The 19610-nt window shown below is 50.9% G+C and overlaps 1 protein-coding gene across 2 annotated transcripts in view; it reads left to right on the top strand.

The window, feature by feature from the left end:
• The first annotated feature begins 17542 nt into the window (after positions 1–17542).
• Positions 17543–19610, top strand: part of FAM117B (family with sequence similarity 117 member B) — a 132007-nt gene continuing 129939 nt past the window's right edge. For both annotated transcript variants that reach the window (XM_088462091.1, XM_088462090.1), the window contains exon 1: positions 17543–18282. In XM_088462091.1, the coding sequence (XP_088318217.1) occupies positions 17733–18282 (550 nt within the window). In that variant the 5' untranslated portion in view covers positions 17543–17732. The remainder of the gene's footprint in view (positions 18283–19610) is intronic.

The following is a 19610-nucleotide window of genomic DNA, read 5'->3' as shown; positions in this document are numbered from 1 at the left end:
TTCAAATAGACTCGCCCAGCCTCTAACAACTGAGGGTCTTTTCCCTCCCGTCTCCCCATGCTGCATCCTAACAGCTGTTCATAAAATATACATTTTGTTGCTTGTAGTCTCTGCAGTCCATAAGTTGGGAATGCACGATGCGATCTCCACACCGATAGTACCGGAATTCTGTTGAAAGAGTATGCATCAGTTCAAAACCAAACACGGCTGTCTTAACATGTACAGAACCTTAGGTATCAAATATCTTTATTTCACAGCATTTAAACTAACTGAACCAACTTAAATCATATACTTTAAAGCTTATTAAACCTTGTGTGTGAATATATAATGTGTGAGTATTCGGGGTTTGATATAAAGACGTATTAATGTGTGTATGAGGAAGGGTGCACTTAGCTCTCACTAAGTGAACATCTTAGCAGTGTGACATGCTGAGCCAGATAGTTCCACATGCCCACTCTGTCAGCAGTCCCCCCCACCTGTCCCAGGCTTCAAAAGAAAAACTCTTTATTCTCCCAGTCTCTTGTGTGAAATGCAAATAGCCCAGCTACAGGAGACAGACCTAAGATGACACTCTAGTCTTTGAAATCATGTCATTGCAGGAAGCCTGCTAATGTAAGGTGTGTATTCGAGCCAGACCACCTGTAGTGAGGGCAGACACTGTCCAGGAAGGTTATCTACACAAGCTAGTTGTCACGTAGCCATTTGCTCTATTCATCTAATGCAGTCAATTTTGGCATACTGTAAAGCCATTTCTGAAATATATATATCCTTTATAATACGTAAAGTAATGAAATGGACTTTTGGTGAATCGCCGTGAACCTATGGCGATGGTCACAGATGCATTTGCATGATGCTAATAGTATTATCGCCACATGTATTAAAGTGTGAGTTTATCTAAAATGGCGCTTAGGTGGCCATTTTGCAAACTGGCGTCTTGCGGCCAGTCGCAAGATGGTGTCGCTGCGATTCAATTTTAAACTGATCTTGTCTCAGCCAATAATCCAGTTTCGACAGTCCACCCTTTCATAGTGAACAACATGCTATCACAATCTGATCTTAAAATTTAATTTAGGCTTACATTTATATATTATTTAGTGTTATTATGGGATGGCACAAGGTGGTTCTTAATCCATCAATAATGTGTCTCTGGTTGGGGACATAAAACTACTATTATGCGCACACCGCGGATCTTGGAAGATCATGTGAAAGGTGTGGGGATACACCAGTCCTATAAAAGCAGTCTTGAAGGGGAATTTAGACTTTACATTATCTGAGGTGTTTTAAAAATAACATTTCAATAATACATTTTTATGCATGGCTAAATATAATACATTAAATGATGGTATTTCGTAGCTCAGGGTTGTAATGCAGTTCTGTATTTACCTCGGTATTCATACTGGCCACTATCATATTTTCATTCTTTCATTTTACTCTATTTTTACATTTTCCACACTTCAACACAATAGGAACACACCGGACGCATATGCCAATTATTATGATGACAATCAGTATAAGGATTAAGAATTTGCCTATGCTGGCGATCACTTCCTGTACCCATTCCCCTAGACCTGAGAACCATTTCACTGGGTTCAGCCATGAAACCCATCCTTCTATCTTCTCCCCTACTTCAGCCACTGAAGCATTATGGTTCTTGCGAAATTCCCACTTTAGCTGCAGAATTTCATCCATCTTCCGGTCTATCACCTCCTTGGGGTTGCTGGTATAATTGGTGACATAGGTGCAACATTTTACTCCAAATTGGGTGGCTAACGTTACGCAATACCCTCCAGTAACAGCAGTTAAATAATTCAGCACTAGCCTGTGTTGCACCAGTTCTTCCATGTACGCTTGCAATTCTCTCCCTGTATACCTGAATGTGTCATCGTACATCTCGGTGATATTATCTATCAATTTGGCAAGTTCCTGAATATATCTAAATTTTAATGTACCCCTAGCAATTCTGGTGGGATCCAGTGCTACTAAAACTTGAAAGCCAGTTGTCTCACTGATTAACTGAGTGGCTTTATGCACATCACCAGGTATCATATTTCTCTTGCCTCTGTGTTCATATTGCGTGTGAAGATATGGTGATTGTGTGTTTTTATGTATACCAAGCATTTCAACATGTGTGAGGGTCATAACTTCTGGAAGTATTCTTCCCAAATAACATAACAATTACAATACTAAGATTGGTCAGACACTCCCCTGATTGGTATAGCACTCCTCCTCATGACTCCACTCCATCAGCACTGCCATCAGCTCCCATCTCCTCTATCCGTCCTCCATCACAGACACTGGGTATCTCCAAACAGATCACCATGACAGAAACTTCTGGAAGAAAGAACTAGGATGACCACAGCAGACCATTCCATTGCTGGAAGCACTGATCTACACATTTCTTTAGCTCAGAAATCTCACCGTCACCTTTTTAATCCTTCCGGCACAAGCTCGCAATCGACAGGTCCATGTTATCGGCCTTGTCTCTGCCTTGTATCTCCACCGGTTGGTTAACCTCCCTATAGTGAGTGGAAAGGACCCACGTATCTTCCCCGGCCACCTTTTGAGGATGCTGTATCGTCAGATACGGATTTTTCCACCGATCAGTCAAATGACCTGAGCTAAAAAAAAAAATTTGGATCATAACAAATTCTCCAGGTTTAACATCATGACAGTTTGCATCAGACATGTTAGTTAATAACACTTTCAATTTCTGTTATTCGCATTCATCTTCGTGAGACCCTGCACAGTAACCTCATTATCATATTTTCACATGAGGCTACCTGTTTGAAAAGTATCTCAAAGGGGTGCAAATAAAGGAAAAGACAGTCTGGGATAATCTTAGTGTTGTTACCCATCACCTTAGACATGTTCTTAGAAACGTCACCTGTAAAATAAGTCCCCCTATTATTTTTTTTTATAATTCTAGGGAAAGAGGCCCTCATTCAGAGGCGGTCGGACGATGAAAGCGGTCGCTCAGAAACTGGGCGGCCGCTTGCATCCTGACCGGCCGCCTCTGTTTCGGTCGTTAGGCTGTGGGTTAACACCCACAGCTCTAATGACCGCTAGGGTGATGGTCGCGATGGTCATTGACCATCGCGACCATCGGGGCTTACGACGAGACCCTAGGGTAGGGTCTCACTTGTCGTAAGCCCCGGAGAGCTTCTGGTTCTGTCAGAGCCGGAAGCTCTCCACTGACATCACTAGTGATGTCAGTGGGGCCTCCCCCAAACGGCAGGCGTACCCATGGGAACGCCTCCATTTGGGCTGCCACCCCCCCGGCCCGCCTTCCAAATGGGGCGAGCTGTCAATCAACATTGACAGCTCGCCCCCTTTGGAAAGAGACCTGCTACGACTGGCGCTGTCGGTCGTAGCGGGTCTCACGCATGCGCACGAAGGAGCCGGCTCCCTCGTGCGCATGCGCACTAGACAAACATCGAGGCGGCCATGCGGTCGTAGACCGTATGGCCACCTCTGAATAAAGCCCATAGTATCTGCATACAGGTTCCTGCAATTAAATCTTGTTATTAATAGCTACTGCTCTAAATAATGCCTGTGCCGCTGGGTTGGATAGTTTTCCGAGTAGTCGACCTCAGCCTGGCATGGCTGCCGTTTATCCTTAGCAACCTTGTGTCCTATGAGTGGGAGATAAAGCACAACAGTTTAATATCATTTAAACATGACCTAAAATACAACAATAAATCGTCCACATTTTACATTAGAACAGATCCATTGGCAGGTTGAAAAGATTGTAAACAGTCATATAAGGCCTGGGAGAAGATACTGGGGTTACCTATGAACCCATGGGAAACCCGTGTTCATGTGTGGTGTTCTTCACTTTGCAGTACTTACTTACGTGTCCCACTTGGTGACAGTTAAAACATAATTTTGAACGGGGTGGATGAAATGATTGTTGTGGGATTTGAGCAAGAGGGAAAGGTGGTGGGTATGGGTAAGGATAGGGAGGGTAAGGATATTGCGGGGGATATGAGTATGGGACCTGTGGTTGTGTATGATATGTGGGGTAAGGATGTGTTTGCTGTGGTGTGGGATTGGTGAGGACATGTAATTGTTCAGGTGCAGGTGTGTGTGTGGGTGCAGGTGTGTCGGTTGGCTGTGATGTTATTGTCATTCCTTCCAGAGCTTGGATACTGACAGCCATTAGTTTTTTGCTCTGGGTCTCTCTCTTCTTTGTGATATTTTTATCATGTTCTATGGCCGACTCTATGAGGTTATCTATTGTGAGTCCCCTCCAGCCAGGCTGTGAGGTCTGAGCCCGAGTCTTTAAGTCGTCTCTCAGACCGTCCATGAGTACCGTGACTATCATTCCCCTGTGGTGAGTGCTATCTTTAATATCTTCTATCCCAGTGTACTGGGTGATAGCCTGCAGAGCCCGGTCACAATAATCTTCTGCAGATTCACTCTCTTTCTGTTTAATTGTGAAAATTTTGTTCCAGTTAACTACTACTGGAAAATATATACCCAATTGAGTTACAATGCGGGAACCTTGGTTTACTTGGTCTGTTAAGGGAATGTCTTTGACATTTGGCTAGTTCCTTTTGGGGATCGGGGAAATCATTTATGATGGAATTTAGTTCTGCTCTTGTCCAGGGACAATGCACTACACCGTTTGCATCCGCATTTCCATTCGGAACAGTTATTGTCCGAATGGGATGCAGACCGGCAGCGTTGCTGCCTCTGACCTGGTTACCTGGCTGGGGGTTTAATCTGCTGCTGCTACGTATGGTATTAACAACTTCCTCTATGGGTGCAGAGTGTGTTAGCACTTCCCTTGCTGTTACCGATGGAGATGGCGGCACCACTCGTGATTGTGGTGATGCAGCAAATGGCAGACATTACAATAGGCTCATCATCCACATCATAAATATTTTCTTTATGGTTACTTAAGAGAGGGTACAAATTGCTTGTTACATTTTTATGGGTATTTTTGGTAACTGTACTTGCACCTCCATCCACATAAGGTGGGGGAGGTGACCGTGAACTGCTGGCAATACTCTCCACAATGCTAACTTGCCGCACGTGCGCGCCATTTTGCGGCTCGCCCATATTGCTATTTAGCGTCGCGGATGTATTTTCTGGCAATGCGCTCGCGACGCTAGTTTGCGTCGCTTGCTCATTTTTAAGCCACGCATCCCCTTCATGCTGCCACAATTTTAAACATTCACAATATTTGACCTTTTTCTCTCGGGAGCGCATCAGACTGATGTGATCAAAACTACCAATTTTGTGTAACGGTCTAACACTCTTCATCATCATTTTAAACCATACATCACAATACCTTATTGCATAAGTACCGTACTTAGTATGCATAATACGACGGGCCGATCCAAACGGCGCTTGCATTTGCAGCACATCATTCTCTAACATCTCTATTGTTTGCATGGCTCCCATTCTGAGACAAAATCCTACGCTTTTCAATAAAGATTTAAACTGGTGAAAGACAATCAAGATACTTTCACTTACCTGTGGACGATTTAAGTCGGCGGCGCCCACACACCTGGATAAGATTTGAAAAAGGCAACTTCCACACCCGGATAAGATTTAGTAAGGCAACCGGTAAATCATTTTCTCTGATTCCACAGGGGACACTGGAGGTGCTTACGCTGGGGTACAGAGGCGTGGATAACTGGAGCCGGCACTTTAAATAATTTAGAAGTGTGAAGCTCCTCCACCTCTATGCCCCATCAGCCCTCAGTTTAGAAAATGAAGACCGAGAGGAGATGGAGAACAAGCGGAATAAGAAAAGGAGAGAACACACAAATATCATACAACATACAGAACAAGCCTAATAGGCAGGCTAAGAGCGCTGAGGTGGGCGTCCAGAGAAAAAGATTTACCGGTAGGTACCAAAATCCCATTTTCTCTTTCATCCACTAGGGGACACTGTAGGTGCTTACGCTGGGGACGTCCCAAAGTTTTCCCACGGGCGGGAGCGCTCTGCGTCACCTGCAGACCTAGGCAGCCAAAACGGGATGCCGAAGTAGCAAACATATCAAAGGTATAAAACTTGACAAACCTGTGAACTGAAGACCAAGTGGCCGCACGGCACAATTGTGACGTGGAGGCTCCTCTACCGGCCGCCCATGACGCACCCACAGAACGTGTGGAATGAGCCTAATGGACGAAGGAGGCCGACAGTCGACACTAACATAAGCCCGATGAATAGTCAGCCGAATTCAACGTGCCAAAGTCTGGTTAGACAATGGCCAACCCCTCCGAACAGCATCATAGAGGACAAAAAGCGACTCAGACTTACGGATGGACGCTGTTCTGGCAACATAGATGCGGAGAGCCCTAACCACATCCAAGGTAGAAGAAACACCAGAGTCCTCCACCAACAACGGTACCACAATAGGCTGATTGATATGAAAAGCCAACACAACCTTGGCAAGGAAAGCGGCTGCCGTCCCGCTTATAAGACAGAGCACCCACTTCTGAACGTCTACAAGCCGAAGCGAGAGCCAGGAAGAGAAACGTCTTCCAAGACAGGTACTTAAGATCAACCTCCTCCAAAGGTTCAAACATGGGCGACTGAAGAAACAGAAGCACTAAGTTTAGATCCCAGGAAGCTATTGGAGGTACAAAAGTGGGCTGCACGCGCAAGACCCCTTGAAAAAATGTCTGCACCTCAGGAATGAGGGCCAATTTCCTGTGAACGAAAATGGAAAAGGCAGAGACCTGCACCCTTAAGGTTCCCAGACGAAGGCCAGAATCCAGACCTGTCTGAAGGAAAAGCAGAAACCGGGTGAAATATGAGCACACCAGATGCGATGATAATGCGCAGCCGAAACGGGTGAAAGAGCCACCCCGGTAAACGCAGTTGTGCTAGGTTTGGGTGTATGAAAGGGCCCTGCTGTAGAAGATCCGGGCGCAGAGGAAGGGATCACGGATCGTCTGACAATAGGGATCGAAGGTCCGAGAACCAACTTCTCCAAGGCCAATTCGGAGCCACGAAAATTACAGAGGCTGTCGCTTGTCTTATCCTTTTTTAGAAGACAAGGAGGAAGCGGAATCGGAGGAAGAAAAGGTAAACGAAGTCATAGATCCACTGACTTGTCAGAGCGTCTACTGCTTCCGCCTGCGGATCTCGAGTTCTTGACCCGTATACTGGTAGCTGACAATTCAGTAGTAACACCATGAGGTCCACCTGAGGACATCCCCATCGACGTATCAGCACGTTGAACACGTCTGGATGAAGCTTCCATTCCCCGGAATGGATATCCTGTCAATTTAGGTAATCTGCTTCCCAGTTGTCCACACCCGGGATGAATACCACCGACAGGATTACTGAATGGTTCTCGGCCCACCGGAGGATCCGAATTACTTCTCGCATAGCCATGCGACTCAGAGTTTCTCCTTGGTGGTTGATGTAAGCGACAGCCGTCGCGTTATCGGACTAAACTCTTACCGGATGAGCCTTTAGAAACTAGGTTGCCTCTATCAGAGCATTGTAAAGCGCTCTGAGTTCCAATGCATTTATGGGCCATCTCTGTTCTAGAGAGGACCCTCTAAAAGTGGTAATCGAGGACTACTGCTCCCCATCCTCGGAGGCTGGCATCCGTTGTTACAATGATCCAGTCCCACACTCTGAATCTCCGGCCCGCTAAAAGATTTGTGGATTATGTCCACCAGAGAAGGGCCATTCTGGTAATCTGGCTCAGACGGATCTGTTGATGTAGAAGCAGATGAGACCCTGCCCCTGTGCTAACAGGTCCAGCTGAAAAACCTTGGAGTGAAATCGGCCGAACTGTAGTGCCTCGAAAGTAGCTACCCTCTTTCCTAAGAGACGCGGACAAAGAAGCATTAACACCTTCTTTGGACTGAGGACAAGCTGAACTAACAACCGGATATCCCTGGCCTTGTCTGTTGGAAGAAAAATCCTCTGTGATTCCATATCCACTATCATGCCCAGAAATAGAAGCTTCTGGGACGGATTGAGATTTGACTTCTTGAAGTTGATTATCCAACCGTGTTGGGTTAGAGTGTGATAGCTCAGTAAGGCATGATCTAATAGAAGAGATACCGATGGAGCCTTGAGCAACAGATAGTCCAAATAAGGGATTATGTTCACTCCTGATGACCAAAGGAGAGCGATCATGACTGACATGATCTTGGGGAATATGCGGGGAGCCGAGGATAACCCGAACGGCAATGCTGAAACTGGTAATGATCTTTCAATATGGCAAAACGCAGAAAAGCTTGGTGTGGTTCCCAATGGGAACATGGAGATAAGCCTCCTTGATATCCAGGGATAATAAGAACCCCCCTGGTTCCAAGCTCGCAATGACAGACTGCAGATGTCCCATTTTGAAATGATACATCTTCAGAGACAGATTTTAAGCTCCTGAGGTTTAAGATGGGTCTGACCGCACCATTCGGTCTGGGCACTACAAACAGGTTTGAGTAAAACCCCATACCTCGCTGATGCTCCGGAACTGGAACTAGCACAGATGAAACTACTAGAGACCTGAAGCCTCCTGTAGAACTTGAAATTCTTGCAAGCATGCTCCCACCGCAGGAAACCCCAGGTGGGACAGAAGACCATCAAGCCACCCATTTCTCAGCTGGTTTAGGCTCTGGTCTATGTGCCACCGTGAGTGGACGACCTCTACCTCTGCAGCCTCTCGGTTGCGTGGAAGCATCTCTGGCTCTACCTCAAAAGGAATGAGGCGCACGAAAGGAATGAAACGAAGGTCCAGTATAAGGTCTTCTGGAAGCCGGGGCAGTAGACCTGAGGAAAGAGGACTTACCCCCCCCCCCCCCGTGGCCTAGGATATCCACTTGTCCAATTCCGGGCCAAGAAACATATCACCCATGAATGGTAAACCCTCAACCGCACGCTTGGACTCTGCGTCTGCTTGCCAAGCGTGCAACCACAGAGCTCTGCGTTCAGAAATAGCAGATGCAGGCACTAATCTGACTGATATCCTTAGAAACTTCCCCTAAGTAAACTGCAGACTCACAGATGTGTTCTGCTAGTAGACTTAATTCTGCTCTGGAAGTACCCGAGTGTAATCAACTGGTCAACCCAGCAAACCACAGCCTTGTTAACCCAGGCGGTAATAAGAGTAGGTCAAAGCTGAGCTCCTGCTGCGGTATATATAGATCATAGTGTTGTCTCAAACTTACGATCCGAAGGGTCCTTTAAAAACAGTAGCTCCCGGCACCGGAACTGCTGTTTTCTTAGAGAGACTGAAATCAGATGCATCTACAGGAGGAGGTGTTTCCTAGTTCTCCATCGTGGATGATGGAAAAGGGTAGCTAGGGGGAAACCAGCGTGGAATTTGGAACCGCTTATCCGGAACCGTTTATCGGTTTCCAGGCCACTGATAACTGTTGTTGAAGTTGTTGTGAGAACGGAAAACCCGCTGAACACTTAGGTTGTTCGTGAAATAGTTCCCACTCCTGGGATGCAGTAACTATCTTCTCAGGCAAATTAAGGACCTTTCTGACTGCCAAGATTAGAGATTCCACCCCAGGGGGTTTCTTGTAAAACTTCCTCCAAATCACCCTCTACGGTATCCTCTGTAGCGAGGAATTGTTCGTCCAACTCTTCTGACTGGAGAACAGTCAGAGTACGCTCTTGTGACTGTTTTTTTTTTTTTTGATAGGAAGTGGAGGGTGCAGGCACCATTGTACTCTGAACCAGGGTGTCTCCTGCCCATGGCGGAGCAAAAGAGCTAGTAATCGCCATCTGTGAACCCGTTGTTATACAAGCATCACATAACGTGGACCCAGTGGCATGTGGCTTGGTCTGTTTGTTGTTACACTTGGAACAGACAAACAGCCTTAGAGAAGCCTTGGTTCTGTTGGACCTGGTACACACAGTCACCCAGAAAAACAGCATAAAACAGAAAAGACACAGACAAGATAAACAAGAAGGCTGTGGGACACAGAGGAGGAGAAACCCCCCTCCCACAGATCAGATTCCCCTGCACTTACACCCCAGTTACTTACAGCCTCTCTACCAGAGATGTAATCAGGAGATGTACTTGTGCAGCACTTGGCAGCAGAGGAATCCATCCTTCTGTTTCTTACACTGCAATCTCCTGTATAGAGATGCAGTATGTGCTGCTGTGTAATAAAGAACAGCAGCCCTGCTGTTATACAGCCGCTTGCTGCATAGAGAGACCCGCGCTGCCTTTAAGCTCCGCCCCCTTCTTTATGCCCTGAAGGGCTACACAAGATGGCTTCTGTGGCCATTACACTCCCCCCGCGCATCTCACACCGCGTGTACAGCGGGGAGAGTTAGAGCAGGTGGCCGCGCTTGTAGCGCACTTAACCTGCTGCCCAGTGCCACTGTAAAGCGGGAAGAGGGATTGAGAGAGCTCTGCATAAGCTGCCCTGCGCTGTAACAGCGGGGAGAGGGAGACCTGGTGCCGCGCTATCAGCGGGAGGGACAGCGGTGAGCCGCGCTGATCAGCAGGTGGAGTGAGATCCGGGTGCCACGTTGTAGCGCGCTTCATAAGCAGCCCAGCGTCTCCAGTAATAGCGGGAGAAGGGAGAGCAGGGGAGCCGCGTGTAGCACTCTGCATAAGCAGCCCAGCGTTTCCAGTAATAGCGGGAGAAGGGAGAGGAGGGAGAGCAGGGGAGCCGCGTGTAGCACTCTGCATAAGCAGCCCAGCGTCTCCTGTAATAGCGGGAGAAGGGAGAGGAGGGAGAGCAGGGGAGCCGCGTGTAAAACTCTGCATAAGCAGCCCAGCGTCTCCTGTAATAGCGGGAGGAGGGACAGCAGGGAGCTGCGTGTAGCGCTCTGCATAAGCTGCCCAGCACACTAAGTTTGTACAACGCTGGGCAGTGGCGGGGCTGGGAGCAGGGGGATGCGCAGGTGGTTACTCTCTGCGTGGTCCCCGATAGAAGTCTCTCTGCAGCTCCAGCACTTCTCTTCTTCTTCCTTGTTGAGAATGTGCTGTGGCGGTAAGGAGCTGTCAGTGCTTTTAGTATAAGCGCTGTGCACTCCTTCCTACCTTCTATAAAGAGCAGGGCGCCAGGTACCCGGACCCCACCTTTAGAGAGGTGGCGAAGGGTACCTAAAAGTGTCAAAAAAAGATGCTATAAATAAAATAACCTAAATAAATAAATAAATATATGTGTTGCTGGAGCACACGGATTGTGACCAGCTCCTAGTAGGCACATTTTCTAAACTGAGGGCTGATGGGGCAGAGAGGGGGAGGAGCTTCACACTTCTAAATTATTTAAAGTGCCGGCTCCAGTTATCCGCGCCTCTATACCCCAGCGTAAGCACCTCCAGTGTCCCCTAGTGCATGAAAGAGAAAAGGCAACTTCCACACCCGGATAAGATTTAGTAAGGCAACTTCCACACCTATGGGAGTTTATATGTCGGCCGCTCCTACGCACCTCTCTACAACAAAGACAACATGTACACCTGCTACTGTGTATAGAACGGTAAAGCTACTTACCGAGCGGCTAGACTAACCCTTGCACCTAGCCCGTAAGGATCATACGATACCCTTAACTTTGTCCAACAAATATTCACTGTTACACTTTTTCCTGCGCAGAAAAATACACGTTAACCCAGATATTGATAACAATTGAAAAAGCTAAACCTCAACGGCTTTGCTTATACACGTGGCAGTAGAACCGGAAGTACGTATACACTATTGTTTGACCAGCCGCATACACAATAATGCGACTACCACACAACTGTATAATGACTTTACAACTGCGTACGCAAAAGTGCGTCTTTGCTGTGCGCAAAGCTGCGACTCAGCCGCGTATTCAATACTGCGGCACCCCTTTTAAATGTTAGGTTCTATCAACAAAGGAAAACAAACTTTTGCCTTTCTTGTCCCTGGATTCTAGTCAGCTTCCTTTGCTCACAGGAAAACGGATAGCGATTTTTCAGCACAAAGCGGTTGCAGGAAAACCCTGTATGTGGCCACTCCACCCTTTGCTGAGATATCGATAGCCGTATGTGCCGTGAGTAGGTAAGTGACTTCACTCGATGAGCCCCCATCTGACGATATTAAAATGAACCTCTATATACCCCTGCCTGTACCTTCTAAAATCCTTCCTATAAACCTCTAAGGATGATGCTAATTTGCGTACGCAGTCATACAGTAGAGACTCCAGACTCAGAAAATGTGGTTCCGAAGCACAAAGTATTATTCAAGTAAAAGTACAGTCACTTACACGCTATGATCTGTGTACAATTTAGCGCAAAGGAATTATACAGACCAAAGTACAGTATACATACGCAGCGCCTCTGGAGCAGATCCCGGCATTCAGAAAGAAAACCTCCGTCAATCAGCATTCAGCAAGTAGACTAAAGACCCAGTGTTTGAGCACACATGTTTATACCCCCCCAGAATAGACAGGACAAGAGAAGTTTCTTGCTTATGCCATTGGTTCCCAGGGGAGAAGCATATGTTACAGAGCATTTAACAGGCTGGTTCAAATAGACTCATCCCAGCCTCTAACAACTGGGGGTCTCTGCCCTCCCGACCCCCCATGAACATCCTAACAGTTGTTCATAATATACATTTTGTTGCTTGCAGTCTCTGCAGTCCATAAGTTGGGAATGCATGATGCGATCTCCACACCGATAGTACCGGAATTCTGTTGAAAGAGTAAGCATCAGTTCGAAACCAAACACGGCTGTCTTAACATGTATAGAACCTTAGTTATCAAATATCTTTATTTCACAGCATTTAAACTAACTGAACCAACTTAAATCTTATATTTTAAAGCTTATTAAACCTTATGTGTAAATATGTAATGTGTGAGTATGCGGGGTTTGATATAAAGACGTATTGATGTGTGTGTGAGGAAGGGTGCACTTAACTCTCACTAAGTGAACATCTTAGCAGTGTGACATGCTGAGCCAGATAGTTCCACATGCCCACTCTGTCAGCAGTCCCCCCCACCTGTCCCAGGCTTCAAAAGAAAAACTCTTTATTCTCCCAGTCTCTTGTGTGAAATGCAAATAGCCCAGCTACAAGAGACAGACCTAAGATGACACTCTAGTCTTTGAAATCATGTCATTGCAGGAAGCCTGCTAATGTAGGTGTGTATTCGAGCCAGACCACCTGTAGTGAGGCGGCAATTTTGCAAAATGGCGTCTTACGGCCAGTCGCAAGATGGTGTCGCTGCGATTCAATTTTAATCTGATCTTGTCTCAGCCAATAATCCAGTTTCGACAGTAACCTGCTGTATCTTACTCTATTCCCAACTCTGATCAGGTCCACTGTTATTTACAGTACAACATGGGCTGTCCAGGTACAGAGTACCCTGCTCTATCTTACTCTATTCCCAACTCTGATCAGGTCCACTGTTATTTACAGTACAACATGGGCTATCCAGGTACAGAGTAACGTGCTCTATCTTACTCTATTCCCAACTCTGATCAGGTCCATTGTTATTTACAGTACAACATGGGCTGTCCAGGTACAGAGTAACCTGCTGTATCTTACTCTATTCCCAACTCTGATCAGGTCCACTGTTATTTACAGTACAACATGGGCTGTCCAGGTACAGAGTAACCTGCTGTATCTTACTCTATTCCCAACTCTGATCAGGTCCACTGTTATTTACAGTACAACATGAGCTGTCCAGGTACAGAGTAACCTGCTGTTTCTTACTCTATTCCCAACTCTGATCAGGTCCACTGTTATTTACAGTACAACATGGGCTGTCCAGGTACAGAGTAACCTGCTGTATCTTACTCTATTCCCAACTCTGATCAGGTCCACTGTTATTTACAGTACAACATGAGCTGTCCAGGTACAGAGTAACCTGCTGTTTCTTACTCTATTCCCAACTCTGATCAGGTCCACTGTTATTTACAGTACAACATGGGCTGTCCAGGTACAGAGTAACCTGCTGTTTCTTACTCTATTCCCAACTCTGATCAGGTCCACTGTTATTTACAGTACAACATGGGCTGTCCAGGTACAGAGTAACCTGCTGTTTCTTACTCTATTCCCAACTCTGATCAGGTCCACTGTTATTTACAGTACAACATGGACTGTCCAGGTACAGAGTAACCTGCTCTATCTTACTCTATTCCCAACTCTGATCAGGACCACTGTTATTTACAGTACAACATGGGCTGTCCAGGTACAGAGTAACCTGCTGTATCTTACTCTATTCCCAACTCTGATCAGGTCCACTGTTATTTACAGTACAACATGGGCTGTCCAGGTACAGAGTAACCTGCTGTATCTTACTCTATTCCCAACTCTGATCAGGTCCACTGTTATTTACAGTACAACATGGGCTGTCCAGGTACAGAGTAACCTGCTCTACCTTACTCTATTCCCAACTCTGATCAGGTCCACTGTTATTTACAGTACAACATGGGCTGTCCAGGTACAGAGTAACCTGCTGTATCTTACTCTATTCCCAACTCTGATCAGGTCCACTGTTATTTACAGTACAACATGGGCTGTCCAGGTACAGAGTAACCTGCTGTATCTTACTCTATTCCCAACTCTGATCAGGTCCACTGTTATTTACAGTACAACATGGGCTGTCCAGGTACAGAGTAACCTGCTGTATCTTACTCTATTCCCAACTCTGATCAGGTCCACTGTTATTTACTGTACAACATGGGCTGTCCAGGTACAGAGTAACGTGCTCTATCTTACTCTATTCCCAACTCTGATCAGGTCCACTGTTATTTACAGTACAACATGGGCTGTCCAGGTACAGAGTAACCTGCTGTATCTTACTCTATTCCCAACTCTGATCAGGTCCACTGTTACTTACAGTACAACCCGCAGACCAGGCAGAGACCACGTCTATAGGATTTATACATAATATTATTATCTGCTGGTGACTGAGAGGACCGGTGCCACACACAGGAGTGAGGCTGCTGCTACATCTACAGCCCCTGCCCCCCCTTCCTATGAGTGACAGCCCCCTACCCCCTGTGACAGCCCCCCGCCCCCTGTGAGTTTCAGTGACAGCCCCCACCCCCTATGAGTTTGAGTGACCGCACCCTGCCCCGTGAGTGACAGCCCCCACCCCCTTTGAGCGCCAGTCACCGGCGCCCCCTGTCTACGAGTGTGGGTGACAGCCCCCACCCCCTCTGAATTTGAGTGACAGCCCCTGCCACCTGTGAGTGTAAGTGACAGCCCCCTGCCCCATGAGTGACAGCCCCGTGAGTGTGAGTGACCACCCCGTGTGACAGCCCCCTGTGAGACAGTCCCCGCCCCCTGTGATTGTGAGTGACTGCCCCCACCCCCTGTGAGTGTGACATCCCCCGCCCCTGTGTGAGTGATAGCCCCCGCCACCTGTGAGTGTAAGTGACAGTCCCCCACCCCGTGAGTGACTGTCCCGTGTCAGCCCCCGCCCCATGTGAGTGACTGCCCCCTGTGAGACATGCCCCGCCTCCTGTGATTGTGAGTGACAGCCCCCGCCCCTTGTGAGTGCGTAACAGCCCCTACCACCCCATGAGTGACAGCCCCCTGTGAGTATGACAGCATCCACCCTGTGTGTGACATCCCCCTCCCCTGTGTGACAGCCCCCTGCGTGTGACAGCCCCTGCCCTTTTTGAGTGACAGCCCCCTGTGAGTATGCAAGCCCTCGCCCCCTGTGAGTGACAGCCCCTTGAGTGAGTCACAGCCCCCTGGGAGTATGACAGCCCCTGCCCCTGGGAGTGACAGCCCCATCCCTGTGAGTGACAGCCCCCGACCTCTGTGAGTGTGACAGCCCCGCCCCGTGAGTGCCAGCCTCCGCCTCCTTTGAGTGTGACAACCCCCGCCTCCTGTGTGTGACAGCCCCCGCCCCCTGTGAGTGTGAATGACAGCCCCGCCCCCTGTGAGTGACAGCCCCCGCCCCCTGTGAGTGTGAGTGACAGCCCGACCCCGTGAGTGTGAGTGACAGCCCCGCCCCCTGTGAGTGTGAGTGACAGCCCCCGTCCCCTGTGTGAGTGACAGCCCCCGCCCCCTGTGAGTATGAGTGACAGCCCCGCCCCCTGTGAGTGTGACAGCCCCCGTCCCCTGTGAGTGACAGCACCAGCCTCCTGTGAGTATGTGTCAGCCCCGCCCCCTGTGAGCATGAATGACAGCCCCTGCCCTTGTGAGTGACAGCTTCCGCCCCCTGTGAGTGTGACAGCCCCGTCCCGTGAGTATGAGTGACAGCCCCGCCCGTGTGACAGCCCAACCCCTTTGAGTGTGACAGCACCCGCCTTCTGTGAGTATGAGTGACAGCCCCGCCCCCTGTGAGTGTGAGTGACAGCTCCTGTCCCCTGTATGAGTGACAGCCCCCGCCCCCTGTGAGTGTGAATGACAGCCCCGCCCCCTGTGAGTGACAGCCCCCGCCCCCTGTGAGTGTGAGTGACAGCCCGACCCCGTGAGTGTGAGTGACAGCCCCGCCCCCTGTGAGTGTGAGTGACAGCCCCCGTCCCCTGTGTGAGTGACAGCCCCCGCCCCCTGTGAGTATGAGTGACAGCCCCGCCCCCTGTGAGTGTGACAGCCCCCGTCCCCTGTGAGTGACAGCACCAGCCTCCTGTGAGTATGTGTCAGCCCCGCCCCCTGTGAGCATGAATGACAGCCCCTGCCCTTGTGAGTGACAGCTTCCGCCCCCTGTGAGTGTGACAGCCCCGTCCCGTGAGTGTGAGTGACAGCCCCGCCCGTGTGAGTGACAGCCCAACCCCTTTGAGTGTGACAGCACCCGCCTTCTGTGAGTATGAGTGACAGCCCCGCCCCCTGTGAGTGTGAGTGACAGCTCCTGTCCCCTGTATGAGTGACAGCCCCCGCCCCCTGTGAGTGTGAGTGACAGCCCCGCCCCCTGTGAGTGTGAGTGACAGCCCCCGTCCCCTGTGTGAGTGACAGCCCCCGCCCCCTGTGAGTATGAGTGACAGCCCCGCCCCCTGTGAGTGTGACAGCCCCCGTCCCCTGTGAGTGACAGCACCAGCCTCCTGTGAGTATGTGTCAGCCCCGCCCCCTGTGAGCATGAATGACAGCCCCTGCCCTTGTGAGTGACAGCTTCCGCCCCCTGTGAGTGTGACAGCCCCGTCCCGTGAGTATGAGTGACAGCCCCGCCCGTGTGAGTGACAGCCCAACCCCTTTGAGTGTGACAGCACCCGCCTTCTGTGAGTATGAGTGACAGCCCCGCCCCCTGTGAGTGTGAGTGACAGCTCCTGTCCCCTGTATGAGTGACAGCCCCCGCCCCCTGTGAGTATGAGTGACACCCCTGCCCCCTGTGAGTGTGAGTGACAGCTCCCGTCCCCTGTATGAGTGACACCCCCGCCCCCTGTGAGTGTGAGTGACAGCCCCACCCCCTGTGAGTGTGAGTGACAGCACCCGCCTCCTGTGAGTGTGAGTGACAGCACCCGCCTCCTGTGAGTGCCTCAGCAGGTGAGTGGCCGCCGTGCTGTTGCCAATGACATGATGACAGACAGAGCAGCAGCAGCAGCAGCACGTTCCCTCCCACTTTCATCACTCCCTGGAGGCCAGGGAACCGCCGATCGCTCATTGGCTCCCCAGCGCCTAGGAGACGCAGCCAAACCAATCAGCTGCTGTTGCCTCGCTGAATGCCGCGGTCTTATTGGCCAGTTGCAGGCGGACCAATCAGGGCGAGGATCGGGCGGCGCAGGCGCACTGGCTGTTGTGTTGTCTCCTCACAGCCGCCACCGGCGCTACAGGTGCAGCAGCTGCATTCGGTACCGAGCGCCTCCCACGTGACCCCCGCCGCCTGCATCCAGGCCCACACACGCCGCCGTCTCCACGGAGTCTGAGGAGCGGGAGATGTCCCAGCAGCGGGTGAGACGGAACGGCTCCCCCCCGCCGCCGCCGGTAACCCCCGTCAGTAAGGGCGGAGCACCGGCAGGCCGGCTGCAGCCCATGAGAGCCACGGTCCCGTTCCAGCTCAAGCAGCACGGCAGCCCCACCCGGGTCAACAACAACGGGACCGGCCAGCGCCACTCATCCCGGAGCAGCAGCCCCAGCAGAGGGAACGGGAACGGGCTGGAGTCCCCGCCCGCTGTCACCAGCACCCGGGGGAGCCCCACGGTGTCCACCCAGACCGGCTCCTCACCCCCCCGAGGACATCACCACCATCATCACCATCACCACCATCATCACTCCCACCACCACCACCATCATCACCACCACAGCGGCCAGCAGCCGGGGTCACCTACCTCCACCTCCCCCATACCGCCTGGCACACCGGCCGGGGACTGCGGAACACCGGCCGCTCTCTGCTCCTCCTCCTCCCCGTCACCGGTGTCCAATGTCAGCAGGTCGGTCTGGCAGCAGCGGAGCTCTCCGGAGAGCAAGAGCCCGTGCTCCCCCAAAGGTAACCCTCCCCCCCGCAGTGCTGGCCCGCAGAGGGCGGCTAGTGTCTATGGTCCACAGAGGGCGGTCCCCCCTGGGGGCATCTGTACTCTGCCTGGTCCAGTGCCTCCCCGGAGGTGTCCGCACTCAGCCTGCTCTACTACCTCGGGGGTGTCCGCGCTCAGCCTGCTCTAGTACCCTCGGAGGGTGTCCGCGCTCAGCCTGCTCTAGTACCCTCGGAGGGTAACCGCGCTCAGCCTGCTCTAGTACCCTGGGGGGTGTCTGCGCTCAGTCTGCTCTAGTACCCTGGGGGGTATCTGCGCTCAGCCTGCTCTACTACCTCGGGGGTATCTGCGCTCAGCCTGCTCTACTACCTCGGGGGTGTCCGCGCTCAGCCTGCTCTAGTACCCTCGGAGGGTGTCCGCGCTCAGCCTGCTCTAGTACCCTCGGAGGGTAACCGCGCTCAGCCTGCTCTAGTACCCTGGGGGGTGTCTGCGCTCAGTCTGCTCTAGTACCCTGGGGGGTATCTGCGCTCAGCCTGCTCTACTACCTCGGGGGTATCTGCGCTCAGCCTGCTCTACTACCTCGGGGGTGTCCGCGCTCAGCCTGCTCTAGTACCCTCGGAGGGTAACCGCGCTCAGCCTGCTCTAGTACCCTGGGGGGTGTCTGCGCTCAGCCTGCTCTAGTACCCTGGGGGGTGTCCGCACTCAGCCTGCTCTAGTACCTCAGGTGTGTCTGCGCTCTGCCTGCTCTAGTACCCTGGGGGGTGTCCGCACTCAGCCTGCTCTAGTACCTCAGGTGTGTCTGCGCTCTGCCTGCTCTAGTACCCTGGGGGGTGTCCGCGCTCTGCCTGCTCTAGTACCCTGGGGGGTGTCCGCGCTCAGCCTGCTCTAGTACCCTCGGAGGGTGTCCGCGCTCAGCCTGCTCTAGTACCCTCGGAGGGTAACCGCGCTCAGCCTGCTCTAGTACCCTGGGGGGTGTCTGCGCTCAGTCTGCTCTAGTACCCTGGGGGGTATCTGCGCTCAGCCTGCTCTACTACCTCGGGGGTATCTGCGCTCAGCCTGCTCTACTACCTCGGGGGTGTCCGCGCTCAGCCTGCTCTAGTACCCTCGGAGGGTGTCCGCGCTCAGCCTGCTCTAGTACCCTCGGAGGGTAACCGCGCTCAGCCTGCTCTAGTACCCTGGGGGGTGTCTGCGCTCAGTCTGCTCTAGTACCCTGGGGGGTATCTGCGCTCAGCCTGCTCTACTACCTCGGGGGTATCTGCGCTCAGCCTGCTCTACTACCTCGGGGGTGTCCGCGCTCAGCCTGCTCTAGTACCCTCGGAGGGTAACCGCGCTCAGCCTGCTCTAG

The sequence above is a fragment of the Taudactylus pleione genome, unplaced genomic scaffold (genome assembly GCF_031769625.1).
Source record: "Taudactylus pleione unplaced genomic scaffold, aTauple2 ptg001149l, whole genome shotgun sequence".
NCBI lineage: Eukaryota > Metazoa > Chordata > Amphibia > Anura > Myobatrachidae > Taudactylus > Taudactylus pleione.
This window is presented reverse-complemented; position numbering and strand designations above follow the sequence as displayed.